At 39.7% G+C, this 16123-nt stretch overlaps 1 protein-coding gene across 2 annotated transcripts in view; it reads right to left on the bottom strand.

Annotated features, from left to right (window-relative positions):
* Window positions 1-16123, bottom strand: part of TIAM1 (TIAM Rac1 associated GEF 1) — a 151203-nt gene that overhangs the window by 77825 nt on the left and 57255 nt on the right. For both annotated transcript variants that reach the window (XM_061192920.1, XM_061192921.1), the window contains exons 8-10: window positions 15870-15944; window positions 13236-13406; window positions 7083-7187 (exon numbers count right to left, since the gene is read on the bottom strand). In XM_061192920.1, the coding sequence (XP_061048903.1) occupies window positions 7083-7187; window positions 13236-13406; window positions 15870-15944 (351 nt within the window). The remainder of the gene's footprint in view (window positions 1-7082; window positions 7188-13235; window positions 13407-15869; window positions 15945-16123) is intronic.

Below are 16123 nucleotides of genomic sequence, written 5' to 3'. Positions count from 1 at the left end.
AGTATTTTTCTTGAACTGACCCCATTAAGACTCAAAGTGGAAACTTGTAACTCACATTCCCAGATTTAGCTCCAGTTCCAGTTTCTAAATAATTCCTTGACATCACTCTGTATGTCTTTTCCCACCCTATATCTATCACACACCTGAAAAATAATGCTAAAGTAATCGAAAATCTTCAGTACTGGGGAAAAAAATTATTAACATCAAGAAGAGGTTCTAAAGATCTTGATATGGGATCCATAGGAATAGGAGAAATCTCTGTGCTTCCATTTTCTGTTCATATACCATTTTGGCTCAAAAAGTCCACAACAGTACAAATACGCAGAGAAAAATTATAGCATTAAAACAGACGACAGATTATATAAATGATAATATTCTCTTTTAGCCATTAGATTATACCAAATTACTGAAAAAACTGAAGTACATAAATCAATCACCTCTCTCAGAAACCCAAGAAAACATGGAAAAAAAAAATAAGAGAAACTGGCAGTTCACAGAGAAACTTTATTTCAATTAATTTAATTTATACTTCATGTTTAGTTAGATGTCTGGACCTGGCATCATCATGGACGGTAACTTATGAAAGTTCTACCATGTGTTCTTGCCCCTCACATGATCTCTATGAGACAAACGTGATCCCCATTTTACAAATGAAGAGAAAAGGCTACAGAGAAAGAACTTTCCTAAGGTCAAAAGGCCAGCCTGGGCAGAGCTGGGATTGGAACCCAGGTCTCACTGGGTCCAGCACTGAAGTTCTCCCCATTACACTATAATGCCTCCCAGACTGTTTCCTGGTGGGACTCAGGGGTACCACAGTAAAGGGTACCAAACCTTACTTCGTCAGTAAGTAAGCCAAAGGCCACTTCCAAAATTTATGATAGAAATTCCAAAACAAATTAACGTGTCAAAGGCTCATATAGAACTTAAAATTTATCATTTAATTTCAAAATGAAAATCTATTTTGAGCCAAAGTCAATAACAGAAAACCACTAAAGGGAAGTCTCGGTGATTATTTAAACTTGCCCTCATCTCAGTCATTTGTCCAGAAATAATTTTGTTCAGACAAGTATGAAAAAAATGCAGGTTTCTTTCTCTTCACTTTCTTAGGGCAGTTGACAGGTGGGAGAGGAGAGCACAATGCTTAGGATTCCGGAGTCTGGAAGACCGGCTGCTGTAATACTAGAAAGCCAAGGGGTGGGGCAGGGGCTGGGAACACTGACCCAACGGCCTGGATCCTCTAGAACACCCTAATTTAATGCAACTTCCACCAAATGCATAACTTAATGTTGAGGGCATAACTTAATGTGGTTTTCTTTCTATACTTCAGAAAAAGTTTCAAACCAATGCATTCTGAAGTTAGAAGAAATCAGTTCTATTAGATCTACTGATCTTTAGTTCAGAAAATTACAGTCACCAAAACTATACATACCAAATCTAATCAATTTTATGATTAATTTGTAATGTCATGGAATGCTCAATAAAATGTTATGAAATGTATTCACTTCGACTTATTTTGAAGCTTAGTTTAATTTTTTCCATTTCCTTGAGAGCCAAACTCTCCCCCTAGGTGGCAGTATATCACCGTTTGTTCTAATCATCTCTGGAAAATTCCAAATGGGTTTCCATAGATCCCGTGGGAATTTAGCTTTGTAAATAAGCTTTCCTATTCTTTTATAATATTACCTCCTCTCCTCTTTGTAATTGGTGTGAAAGTCTTTGTGTTTTTTACCAGTTTCAGACAATAACTTAGTATAATATAGACAGGGCCCTTGGCCACGGTCCTTAGGCTGGCTGGACTAAAATTGGGTTTGGTAAAAAGCTCTAAAACATGTAAACTTTCAAGAAGGAGCTGCACTTTAAAATATATTTTCGATGCAATCATAATATCTGAAACCAGAAATTTTGAAATTTCGTAGTTTTAAATGTATCTTTAGCAAAGAATTATCACACACATTCCATTTATTTATTAAATTTATTTATTTATTTATGGCTGCGTTGGGTCTTCATTGCTGCACGCAGGCTTTCTCTAGTTGCGGCAAGCGGGGGCTACTCTTTGCTGCGGTGTGCGGGCTTCTCATTGCGGTGGCTTCCCCTGTTGTGGAGCACGGGCTCTAGGCGCGTGGGCTCAGTAGTTGTGGCTCACGGGCTCTAGAGCACAGGTGCAGTAGTTGTGGTGCCCGGGCTTAGTTGCTCCGTGGCATATGGGATCTTCCCGGACCGGGGCTCGAACCTGTGTCCCCTGCATTGGCAGGTGGATTCTTAACCACTGTGCCACCAGGGAAGTCCCCCTTTATTTTTATTAAATCAGTGATGCTGCATGTTTCCCCGCTTTTCAAAAACCAGATTAAACACCATCAGATGTTAAAAAACAATCTGATTACCCTGGCACTTGAATTATCACGAAATCACATTCATTTCTTACCAGGTCTCCTTGGTGTGCCTGGTCCAAGTGACTATCACCCATGGCCTGAACGACAGCTCACTAGCCTCCTGCCTGCTCTCCCAGGTCTTTCCCTAAGGCCCGAAGGTTCATGGGCCACACAGTAGCCACAGTGAGCCTATTAAGACAGGAGTCAAATAATGCCCTTCCTCTCTTGGGCTTTCCCTTCTCACTTGGGCCCTACAAGCCCTCCTGCTCCCTCTTCTGCATCCTCCCTCCTTGTGCATCCAAACCCTTCCCCCACCCCACCTTCCCTCTCCCCACCACTCCCTCACTTACCCTCCTCACTGATCCTCCTCAAACATGAGTAAACCACCTCTACCATCACCCCCCTCCCCTTGCCAGGCCTTACCCAGCTTTGTTTCCTGAGCCTAGAACACTTTCCTCCAAAATACCTCTATGACTCACTTTCTCACCTCACTCACCACGCTGTTCAAACATCACATCTAAAGAAGCAGCACAATCGCTTTTAGATGTCTATCTTTCTCTGTCTGTTTGTCCTAACTTTTTCTTTCCTCGCTCTTAACATCCCGGGAAATATTACACATTTACTTGTTTTTGTTAAAAATATTTACATGTTTTTATATCTGTCTCCACAAACTTGAATGTATTTTCCATGAAGAGTAGAGATTTTTCTGTGTATCTCAGTGCCTAGAACAGCTAGCATGGTGCCAGGCACACAATAAACGCTAAATAAATATTTGCTGGATGAATGAATCAATCGATCAATCAGTGTTTCTGCAAACTCTTTACGCCCACCTGTCACTTTAAGAAAAACATATTTAATATGGGTTTTCAAAAAACCCAGTGCCTCCATATTCATTAGCATTCTACAGATTGGACCCAATAACCAACTAATCGTGAAAAAGTAGCCAAACGGGTATCACTTATATCAGCAAAGCAGATAAGTAGAGAAGTAGAAAACTAACTATTCGTGGTCTTTCATAAGCAAAAGAATCCCCAGCCCCACCAAATAAATGCACTAGACTCTCCAAAAAGATCTTTAAAATGTAGTACACACTTTCGCTAATAACTATTGACCTTACTACTCAAGAATACTTGACAAAACAGTAGCAGAGAATAAAATGTTTTGGGATGGGGGCTTCCCTGGCGGCGCAGTGGTTGAGAATCTGCCTGCCAATGCAGGGGACACGGGTTCGAGCCCTGGTCTGGGAAGATCCCACATCAAGAGAGGGCCGCGATAGTGAGAGGTCCACGCACCGCGATGAAGAGTGGCCCCCGCTTGCCGCAACTAGAGAAAGCCCTCGCACAGAAACGAAGACCCAACACAGCCATAAATAAAATAAATAAATAAATAAATAAAAATGTTTTGGGACAGTCGTCTATGAATGAGTCATTTTTCAGGACAGGACTTCAAACACCTGTGAGCTTCGTTAGTCCAGCAAAAATAAAATGGAGGTGGGTTATGGAAACCAATTAGCCATTGGTGGCCTGATACTTGTTCAGTAAGGGACAATAAATCAACTATCTGTAAAATCTCAAAAAGCATCCAAGAACACTGTGTGTTCAGAAACCCCCTGCCCTGGAATGACATTTCATACCAACTTAATGGCCGAAAGCACGGATTGGAAACCATGGACGTATGGATAGAATTCAAGGGGTCTGTGAACTGGGATGGTGAAAAAGCCTGAAATTTTTATATTCACTAACCTGTAACTGAAACTTAGCATTTCCTTCAATTATAAATGAATGGACGCAACAAACACGGCAATATGAGCAATGCCTGTGACCTTGTCAGAAACAGAAATCACAGTTATTTTTATACCACATTCTAGTTGCTGCTAGTATCTCAAAATACCAGTTATGCGCATCACCACTTCAAAACAGTGGCAGGTGTTAGACCTATGCTGGGTCTTGTTATTTAATGAGCTAATAAGTAAGCACGTATATTATCTATAATTTAAAAAATATTTTTGATAACTATTTCAACACAATTAGGCCATAGGTAATCCTATGTATTCTATATATTTCATGCAATTGAAAACATTATTCTGATATGGGACCTAGGGGCTTTACCAGGCTGCCAAAGATATCCTAAGAACAAACAAGTTTAAAATCTTGGTAAAAACAAGAGGTGCCCGTGAGCAATACTCACTCACAATCTGAACAGTAAAGTGAGTAAGACTATGGCATTTACTTCCTCAGGAATCTCAGAGCTGGAGACCTTCTGTAACAGGGCAAGAAAGAATACCATAATCTCTCTGTATTTTGGATTCTTTTTTAAAATAATTGTAATTATAATATGTATATAGCAGTGCAGACACAGAGTAAGTGTGGCACACCTTAGTCTCCTATACTGGATGAGACCGCACAATGGCCAAGACTTAAAAATAATAAGGGAGTCAATATAATTTCAAAAGGTATGTCTTAAGCATGTACTGTGTGTAAGATACGAAGGACATGGAAGTTGCTTAGGCGTGATCCCTGTCATTTAGGACACAAAAGATTCATTAACTCTGAAATGCAAAATATATGATCTAATACCTGTTCCAGTGTTACCAGAAAAGCACTTTCCTTTCTTAAGTAGGAAAAAGGGTTTTCTCTCCTCTACTCACAGAGCACAAAGTCAGGGCTTTCCCCATGCCAGAGAAAAAAATAAATCAGCCACTGTTAAAAGTACCCTCCTCTGTGTTAAACTTAGCGATTTAAGTGATGGTTGAAAATGGTCATTTCGTTCTTCTATTTCGTGACATGATAAGAGTGTTATAAAAGCACACCCTCTCTTATATTTCATTAAAAACACTTAGAGGGACATGAGGGAAGTTTTTAAGATGATAGAAATGTTCTAAATCAGGGGTCCCCAACCCCCGGGCCACGGAACAGGAGCGGTCCACGGCCTGTTAGGAACCGGGCCGCACAGAAGGAGGTGAGTGGCGGGTGAGCAAGCAAAGCTTCATCTGTATTTAGAGCCGCTCCCCATCACTCGCATGACCGCCTGAGCTCTGCCTCCTGTCAGGTCAGCGGTGGCATTAGATCCTCATAGGAGCGCGAACGCTACTGTGAACTGCGCAGCGAGGGATCTAGGATGCGCACTCCTTATGAGAATCTAATGCCTGATGATCCGAGATGGAGCTGAGGCAGTGATGCTAGTGCTGGGGAGTGGCTGCAAATGCAGATTATCATCAGCAGAGAGGTTTGACTGCAGAGAGATCATAATAAATCAATTGCTTGCAGACTCATATCAAAACCCTATCAGTGAGTGGCAAGTGACAATTAAGCTGCATCTTATGGAGTAGACTAGACATAAGCAACACACTTCAGGTGTCACTGTCTCCCATCACCCCCAGATGGGACCATCTAGTTGCAGGAAAACAAGCTCAGGGCTCCCACTGATGCTGCATTATGGTGAGTTGTATAATTACTTCATTATATACTACAATGTAATAATAATAAAGTGCACAATAAATGTAATGCGCTTGAATCATCCTGAAACCACCCCCCACCCCCCGGTCTGTGGGAAAACTGTCTTCCATGAAACAATTGTCCCTGGTGCCAAAAAGGTTGGGGACCGCAGTTCTAAATTATGACTGTAGTGCTGGAAACACAACTGTCTGTATACATTTGCCAAAACTCATCGAATTGTGTGCTCAAAATTGATGTTTTATTGTAGAGAAAGTAAACCTCAAAAAAAATTGATTAGAAACAAAATTCCCTACTAAACATACTAAATTTTAAATCACGCTTCCCCTTTTCAAAAAGAGACTATTCGGGTTTCAATTTTCAGTTCTGTTTTCTGTGGTGAAAGGCTGTCTGAAGTCATACTGTTATCATTCACAGATCCATGGCAAGAAGCTCGGTGGCCCCCAGAGGAATGACTAAGTGCAGAGAAAGAAGAACAAACTCCAAGAGAGGGGGCCTTGCTCCCAAAATGTTTCTTTCCTGGAACTGAAAAAAGTACCCTTTGGCTAACAAAAAAGGAACTTGTCATTATTTTACCATGTTCCCATGACAACCATTTATTGAGCATCTACTATGTGAGCCATTATCTCTAATCTTTGCGAAATCCTAGAAAGTATTATCACCTCATTTTTTTTTTGCCAAGACCACATAATTAGTAAGCAACAGAGTCAATATAAAAATCCAGATCCAGTTCAGAACCCAAGTCCCATCATGAAACTCAAACCCACATAAGTGTGCCCAAGAATCTATATAATAAATACAATTCCAAAAGGCCAGGACACATAATTAGATGGCAGCTTTTTCACCGAACAGGATTTCACCCACCAATTTCAACATGCAGGGAGAAGTCATACAAAATTGGAGTTAGTACTTTTTATCTGACAACAGCCAGCTCACCTTTGAGTCACCCATTTAAAACATAAGACTGTCAAAGCTACAAGGAAAGCTAGGCATAATAACTAAAATTCTATCTGAGAGTCAGTTCTGGATTTCAATTTTTCATGATAGCACAGCATCGTTCCCTGCATAAACTAAGGTGGCATTTTCACTCTGCAAAAATATTGTGATACATAAGGCCATCTCCACAAACTTAAGAGCGCTGAATGAGGCTCATTTATTTTAGAATTTGTTCCACTCCACCAACCACAATTAGCATGAGCACACATATAATTTAAAAATAATCTCCTACAGGATGTACTTGGACAATAGACATAAACATTACCAGCTCATAAATGTCCTCCTCGGGCTTTGGCACGTAGTGTTGCATTTTGTTTTCTATTAGAAATTTCAGGCGCAGGTAATGAGCAGAATGATCCAGTCTATGTGCCTGGGACCAAAACAAAAAAAAAAGAGGAGAAGAGAAAATGTCTTTTCAATAGTAAATAGACGTAATTAGTTTTCCACTGATACACTGTCATCTATTCCTGAGAATAATGGTGATTTGCTACTGAAGGGAGGTATAAAATTTCTATACTTCTTACAAGGTTTACACCCAAAGCCCAAACTTTAATTTTCATTGAATATATTAATAATATCCCACGGGTATCTTATGATCGATGGAAACAAAAAAGTCACATCCTCACTTCTGCCTATCTGATCCATTACGCTCTTTAACACTGGGTTTGCAAGAAAACCTATCAGACCCAAAAGGCCCTTAAACATAATTTCCAACATACATAGGTGATTAGATAAGAAAAGTGACAAGAAAGGCAAGGAAGGATTTACAGTGACAGAAGAAAGCTGTGCCCAGGCAAACATTTTTTTAACCACATGGGGACACTGGGACAGTTGTTCACAGTTCATTTGCAAGTGAGTCGGTGTACAGACAAGGCATTTGGATTTCAGTCTTATTTATATACACCCCGAGTGAGACTCCCTCTGGGGGCAGCGAAGACAGGCATGTGTCCAACTTTGGAAACACAATGAATGACTTGCCCAAAGAAAACAATTCTAAAGCAGTTAAGGACTGAAATTTCCAGGCCTTCTCCACTGGTCAGGATGGGTCAAATGATTTTTTTCTATCTAGGAAGTCATTCGTGAATTAACTTTGTGGAAAAGGCAACAGTGGAAACATGGTTTTATAACTAACATCCTCAATTCACATTCAAGAAGATGCAGAGGAAAAAAGAAAAAAATGCTCTTCAAAAGTTACATGGCAAGATGAAAATGTATTGCTAGAGAGAAAATGTTTCCATCAAGTCTTTTTTTTAAAGCATCCTTATCTTTTAGAGGTTTATCCTGAAGTACTAGTAGATAAAGATATGATGTCTGGAATCTGCTTCCAAAATCATTCAGAGCAGGGGGTGGGAGTGAGTTAGTAAATGGATGAAACATAATTTGATATTATAGAACCTTGGTGATGGTGACACAGAAGTTTATTACATTATTCCCTACTCTTTGTAAATTTGAAATTTTTCATAAATATAAAATCTCTTCACACCAAAAGCTCAACTGATGAGAATTATTTCAAAATAAGTGAAGTTAATTTTTCACTGGTTTAATGCTCTTTCTGTTTACCTTCTTCCCCCCGGCCCCAAATTTTAAAGCCAAACTAAGAACATTCTAATAATTATTCCAATAATAGTCATTCAATTACATCTAACAAATTCTGAAGTGTGCCAGATACTGTGTGAAGCAGTCTTCAGGAGTGTGGGAAGGGGCTTGCAGAACATGGAAGTTGGGGAGAGTGGTGACTTTGCCTCGTAATTAAACACACATCCAAGACAGGGATCCTGCATTAGAGAAAAGCACAGTTACGGAAAGTAGAAGTGAGTTTGTTCTAAACGCCTAGCAGAATGATAAAGAAGTTTTCTATAGTGATTCTCGGGAACCTCCAACGTGTATCCTATTCTGAGTAACGTGATAGTCTGAAGCCCACCGTCTGAACACAGGCACCATTGAGGCAGCACCTTCCTTGCACCTGGCTTTCTGGTTTTTGCTGTCGGTACTGAAAACCAAATGCTCAGTGTCTGCCAGACCCAGATCATTGATGTCAAATACCCAGGGTGGATGGGTAAGCCAGGGAATCAAAAGTAGGGAAGTTTCAAAGTGTGCTACCTACTGCTTGTCAAAGAGCTGCCGAGACAAACAACAAAATAATAATACTTAGGGTGCTACGATAAGCAAGAAAAGTTTCCCTCACAGAGATAAAAGCTGCAAATGCTTCCCACCGACCTAGATCCCCACTGAAATCTTTAATTAGAAGCAAAATATTTTGGTTCACCATCTGTTTCCAACTGAGGTGGGAGGGAAAGAGAAATGAAACTTCATGGGGTCTTGGTCAACAGGAACAAATCCACCTGGAAACCTTATCATCATCATTAATCAACACTTTGTAGACACTCCCAATGGGGCTGCCACTTAGACAGTCTTCTGGAAACCAGACCCAAATAGCCACCTCACCTAAGAAGCTTCGGGCTCCTGAAACCTCAGTGTGAAAGAGAGATGTTTGGTGCCACTGGCAGGCACCAAACGTCTTAAGGTGGTCCTGATGGAGACATCATCCCTTAAATGCTCCATGCTGAAAACATTTATACAGATGCACAGAGAACGCCAAACAACGGCCGACACCTTGAAGTGTTAAACAAAGCAAAGAGAACAGAGCAACAGGAATAAGGGTGGTTCTGGCCGTCCTCCCCTCCACCACTGTATTTTTCAAACTTCCTTAAGTTACAATGTCTTGATAACTTTGAAAAATAAAAATGAGCACATGTAACAAACATAAAAATTATAATGATCTTATTTGTAACCCAAGAGCCCGTGGTTTGGTCAGTAAATAGTTACCTTAAAAATGGGACTTTGGATCAATATACCCATGTGTCTTATCATTTTGGTAAACGTTTCTCAATTATGAGCCCCCATTAGTCATGGCTGGTCTAACATAAAGGGAAAATCCTAATGAATTAACTAAATCAGATCATCAGAACTCTCAAAAATTTCATGCTCCTCCAGTATTTACAAGTCAGTATCAAGGCAGGTTGAACAACTTACCACGTTCACAATACATCTATGTGCAAGAAAAATTCCAAATATTAACGAATATTTTTAGGTAGTAATTCTAAAGATTTGGCCTGCTTTACACTTGTAAAATGTTCAATTACAACGCAAGAGAAATTCAGCTGGGAAAACAACTTAAATGGTCCAAATTTGTTTTCCAATGTTCATTTACTTAAGTTACGTAGAAAGCATTTGATTCATTTTGAGACAATGCAGTCCCAAATCATACCATAAGACAAATGTTATTTGTTTAGTTGGCATGTTTTTTAAATTTTTCATCTTCCTATGACTCCTTCAAAGGATGAAATAACAAAACATAATGTAGGTCTTTTCAATAAATAGTTTGAGTCCATTAAAACAGGGAATAACATGATCTTGAAATCCACCAATGTTTTTCTCTTCCATTTCTCCTCATATTCTTCCATTTCAATCAAACTTCTTCAGGAAACATAAACGCATGCAGTTAGGACATACAGAGATCCACGCATGCGCGCGCGCGCGCGCACACACACACACACACACACACACACACACACACGAAGTGCTACTGCAGAATTTCCGAAATACTTATCCTCCCCTTCAAGGTGATTTTTATTGTTTTTAATGCCCATGGTTATTAGAATATCCAAAGCCACAGGTCTACAGAGTGAAGCCATGAAATAAATGCCCATGGTCACATGTGAATAATAACAATGAGTATGAATAAATGAATTTCTTTGCAATTATTTTAGTAACTGCAATGATCAGAATATGTCCACAACCCATAGGCCAACACGGTTACCTGCTATATTTAGCAACAATCACTTTCATAACACTCATAACATGAATTGCACATGAAATGTAGATCTTGAAACAGTTACTATACCAGAACTTGACTGGTGCTCGGATGGCAGATGACAAACTGATGTGAAATGATGTGGATCAGACAGAATAGGAAAGAGAATGGCTGAATGCAAGAGACAGAAGAAAAAGATTGATTATTAAGTATGAGAGAAAGCACCCATCACCAACGTTGAGAATGACAATAAAGAAATAAAAGACAGACATTCTGACAATCACCGTTGTTTCCAGTCCCTCCTCCAAGAGAAAAAAAAAATCACTCAACATTAATCAGATCATTAATAACATGTGGCACTGTTTTCCCCATTATCTCTTTCCCTCTGAAGAATAAAATCGGCTCCACTAATTACAATAAAGTGTTTTCCAAAGAAGCAGCAAGCTTTAGAAGGTACCTGGCTCCAAGCACACTATATAATTTATCCTACACAGGTGCTTTTCTGGAGACCATCAATTTCTTAAAGTGCACACAAAATTTTTCTGTTTTTAAACTCAAGAGATGTAAGCTTGTTCCCACACCTTATTTTTTTTTTTGTCTTTATTTCTATGTTTTGCGGGAAAAAACCTGAGGATTCAGGAAAAACTGGGTGGGATGACCTTTTCTTGTTAAAGAAAGGGATGTGTGTCGTAATGATGCCATTAAAACCCTGTCAAGTGACAGAAATAAACCCTTTATAGGGGAACTGGTCTAACTCATTATCTAAAGATGGTCTCTAAGTTGCCACGACAGTATTATTCCCCCCTGATTCCCTTAGTTTCTATCAAAGCAAAAGCTTGAAAAGTACCTAAAATCACTATTTTCCCCACTCACTATTCAATTTTCCACCAATCAATGTTTATTGCTAAACTCTGACCTACCCTCTGATACCTGATGGAGTCTAAAGCCAATGTACACAGGAGGCTCCAAAGCAATGCAACTCCTTGGAAGGACCCTCCAGAGTTTGGCTTATACAAAAAGCCCAGAGTCCTACTTCTGACACCTTCAGCTGCAGTTCTGAGAATACTTCCCACAGCTCTGCAGAATATTAATGGGTCTCTAAAGAATCATGCTAATCTATAAATAAAAGAATGCAGAAATCCTCAATAGACCAATTTTAAGTAATTAAAATGAAAACTGTGAACAGAAATACCATTATCTTTAAAAAGCTAGAATTCGTGTACATGAAGGAGTCAAAGCATGCAAGAGTGCATCATTTATTTTTAACACCCATGTGGGAGCTGATTGTAGCTTTGTCCTGAAACAAATGGTCCTTCTACTTTTCCTCCACAGAAGACGATCCAACAGGCTTATCTGAGCCAGAGTGTTCCATTTCTCCTTCATATGAAGCCATATTTTTCCTTTATCAAAGCCCTAGCAATTTATTTTTTTAAGAACAAAAATTGCTGATTGCAGAATTATAGAACTGAGGTAGTGAAAGTTATTCCACATTTATAAACCACTGTGTTGAATGAGGAGGTCCAAAAATATCACTGTATTCATCCAGCTTCTTCTAGGATAAAATGAGGACAGAAAAGGTTTCCACTTTCCCATTAGTGGCCTCAGAGAAGACCATTTCACTCCCCTAAGAATATATTCTAGATTCTTCCACCCCTTACAGACCATCCTTCCTGATGACTGACAGTTCTTGTGACCATCCACTTGGCACAAAGGGATACATCTAAGTTTGGAGCAGCCAGATATGGATTCAAAACCTCCTTTGCAAGTGATTATGACTGTGATGTGAACTCAGGCAAGGAACTAAGGCTCTCTGAGCCTTGCTTTCTCCATCTGTACAATGGGGACGTATCGTTCTTGCTCAGACTTGATATGACTACTAATGCTATTAATTATGTAAAAGAAAAACAGGCATGTTAGGAAAGCTCCTTTCTTTCCTCTTTCCCTTCCCTCACTCAAGGCAATCCAATTCATCCAGCTGTCCTTCAGGGAGAAAAAAAAAAAAAAAAAGAAACAGGGATTACCTTGAAAAAGATCAAGAAGTTTCTACAGCGTAAGGTAAAAACAGAGGAAGTGAGCTCAATCATTTGTCTCTAAAAAACAAAAGAGGCTAATTGTATGTTCATAGGAAGAGGAATTTCTCATCATGGAGGTCAAATTTATATTTATTATTTCAGTTTTCCCCTACCCTAAAGATGCCCGTGTATGAGTTACTGTCAAAAGAGCAGGTTACAAATAGTGCACATAATATGATGCCAAAATGTTCACTGAGGTGATTTCTGAATTGTAAGTAAGGGTGCCTTAATTTTCTGCTTTGTTCTTTACCTGAATCCTCTAAAACTTGTGCAATGAGCATGTAATATGCTTATTACAAATCTATCAAGTACACATGTTGAAAGAAGCTACTTAAAAGAATCCCTCTCCTCCCAGCGCTGAAGAATTCACTTCCATTTATTATGCGTATTATCACAAAGAAATCCAAAGCTGCTCTGAAATGAAATGGAGATGTTCTTTAAAGTACCCTCCCCTGCCCTGCTTCTGAGTGTTCATGGATTCCTCCACTGCATTCTTTTCTTCTCAAGAAAACAACCCCAAGTAGCCTCATACCTTGCAGATCAGCTCCAGGGCGTCCCGGGCCGTGTCCCCTGGCCGGACGACTGTCAGGACTGGCTTATTATTTGGCAGACAGAACCAGGACGGAGTGAAATACTCGTGGACCCAAATGTCACAGTCAGGGCTGTGCTGGTGGACGCTGGGTAAGACCATTTCTTTCTCCCTCTACGATAAGAAATAAAGTTAGCAGAGCAGCAAGTTAGTCTCTCAAGATCTTAGATCCCCAGATGGCACACAGGAATTATCCACTCCAGTGAAAAGGGCCCAGGGCAGAAGTGGTGGTAGTGGTGAAGGATAGAGGAGCTCCTCCGAGAAAAGAAGAAATTATAGAGAAGGGAGCTTTCTGGAGGTAGGCAAGATGTCTCAGAAAAGAGACAGACCTCGCACCTGATCCACGGCATCCATGGGTGGGCATTTTATGATTGAGTGGGTTTCAAAATTGGAAGAAAGAAAGAAATGCAAAAAAAAAAAAGAAAGAAAGAAATGGGCTATCCATTCGGTTCGGCTTTATTGCTATGATTTCTTCCACAAACCCATTTAAATTTAGAGCTGAGATTCCTCCAGCAAAGCCTATCTACCATGTGAGCTATATGTTTCAAAGGCAACCACGAGGCTCCAAAGAAATTTTTAAAGAAAACATGATGTTCTAGCATTACCTATTGATAAGCAGCACCATTTTTGTGCTCACATTTGACATCTGGTCTAACTCTGGGAGAGAGACAGCCTCAATTCCCAGATGAGGCTCAGAGAACTTCAGAGATGAGCTCTCTGGCCTTCTTAGGCTGTTGCCATCACTCCATCCTCTACATCAGGGAGTAGCACCAAGTTTCTAAGGGTGGGAGGAGCCGTGTCCTACGTATACACTTCAGCAGCTGGGTTATATCTAAGCCAGCTAAACAGCTAAAGCTAAAAACACTCCATAGATTGATGAAATATTAGGAGCCTAATCTCTCTGAAATAAGCAGAGAAATCATTCCATTAGATTTTAGCAATGTAAAAATAATACTGATGCTCAATATGTGGTTTACATCCAGGCCACGGATTGGTAAATACATATCTACAGATTACTGAAAATTTGGTGCTATCAGCAAATTATAAGAAACAAGTTTCCAAACGAAGGCTGAGAAGTAGTAACATAACAGCTTCCATACGTAAAAAGAACAGATCCCAGAATGGGGAAAATATTTTTGTAAAGGCTACTAAACTAAATTCAATTGAGAAGACAATTTCAGCTCTGCCTTTGAGTGGTGTGGCTTTCATAGATAAACTGAACCCCAGAGAAGGAACTGTCAGAACGCAATCAACTTGCCCAAATCCCATTAACTATAATTGGAATCTTCCCATTCTGTCCCCACATGCCACCTTAAATAACTGCCCTTAGCACTACATCAGCCCAAGTTTTGCATCTAACCTGCTCTTTGAGAACAAGGCATTACAGCCAAGGAGGAGGATAAAGGGGTATCTTGGAAAAACACAAAAGCGACACAGAAATCCAATGGAACAACTTTTGCAGTTTCCAGGATCTTTGTGCCTGGGGAAGATTAAAAGTGCACTAATAATGGTATGCAAGATGAATTAGCTAACTTCAGAAATGACTACATGAACATGAAAAACATCTATGCTTGGACTGCACATAAGAACAGCAATTTAATTTCATCAGAAACAGATGCTCAAAGAGAGTGCTATGGATGGGTATTTCCAAGGACAGCAGCCTTTATATCCACGATGACATAATCCAGGAGTAGTTTAGGTATCAAAGGGAGAAAAGGCCTGTCCACGGCCACTCTTAGCCCCCCTCCCCCCAACAGCCAGAACTCCCCTACTACACTCTGATTTTGGAGGCTCAGCTCCATCTAGAACGAGGGGCAAGCCGCTGCTTGGCTGCATGGCAACCGAGAGCTGAACTCTTGTCAAATTGATTCTGAGTCCAGGAACCAGAGGATCATACCAAGCCCACGTTATCAACACCAGAATCCTCCCACTGCCCCTAGCAAAGATGCCGCTTGTATCATCATTAGGGTCTTTAAAACGAGGAACGTCCATTTATTTAGAGGCTGAAAAAAAGTGACCTAGAAAAAAAAAAATCAATATTCTTTATGGGCTTTCAATCAGAGCAGTTTGAAAGACCCTTTTAAATCCAACCACAAGGTTGAATCAAGTCTGGGGATCTTTAATCGAATGCTTGTCTTGGGAGGCAAATGCATTTTTTTTTTAAAGAACATACTATCAGAACAGTTCTTTGAAATTAATTGAAGCAAAAAAGCAGCATGTGTGGGTAGAGAGGGAGGGCAGTAAGAACTCACCTCTTGAGAAGAAAGCTGTATATGAGAGGAATTAACAATGGCATAAAATATTCTGCTACCCAGTATCCCAATTTCCTCTTATATTCTAGATGGAAACTTCAACATTCAAATGATAATTATTGAAAATGTTATGTCAGCAGGAGAATATTCTTACTGTTATCAAGTTTTCCATCTCTTCTCGACCTGTTACATAATTTTAAAGGACCGATCATTTCAGTTTTTAATACTGAGTATACTTAATTTTAGGATCCCAAGAAACCACTGCATTGTGTAATGTTGATGTATTTGTGGTACTTTTAGAAAAGGAACATGTGTTTATTTTTACCTTGCCATCTGGAACAGTGTCATCAAATATTCCCTCTAAAGATTTCTTTACAGCCTCAGTTCCCTCACCGAACACCTGCATACACAAAAGTATCATCTTAAAAAGAAATCTGGGCAAAAGGGCAAATGAAGCATGAGAAGGGGGATGGAAAACAAGCCTGACTATTAGAAAACATTACAGAAGTTTCAGATACTCTTACATCAAATCCTGAAGTAGGTAAAATAATTTACTAGCTAAAAGACCAGGAAAAACAT

The sequence above is a fragment of the Eubalaena glacialis genome, chromosome 6, assembly GCF_028564815.1.
Source record: "Eubalaena glacialis isolate mEubGla1 chromosome 6, mEubGla1.1.hap2.+ XY, whole genome shotgun sequence".
NCBI lineage: Eukaryota > Metazoa > Chordata > Mammalia > Artiodactyla > Balaenidae > Eubalaena > Eubalaena glacialis.
The sequence above is the reverse complement of the archived record's forward strand: the minus strand, read 5'-3'. Positions and strand labels throughout refer to the sequence as shown.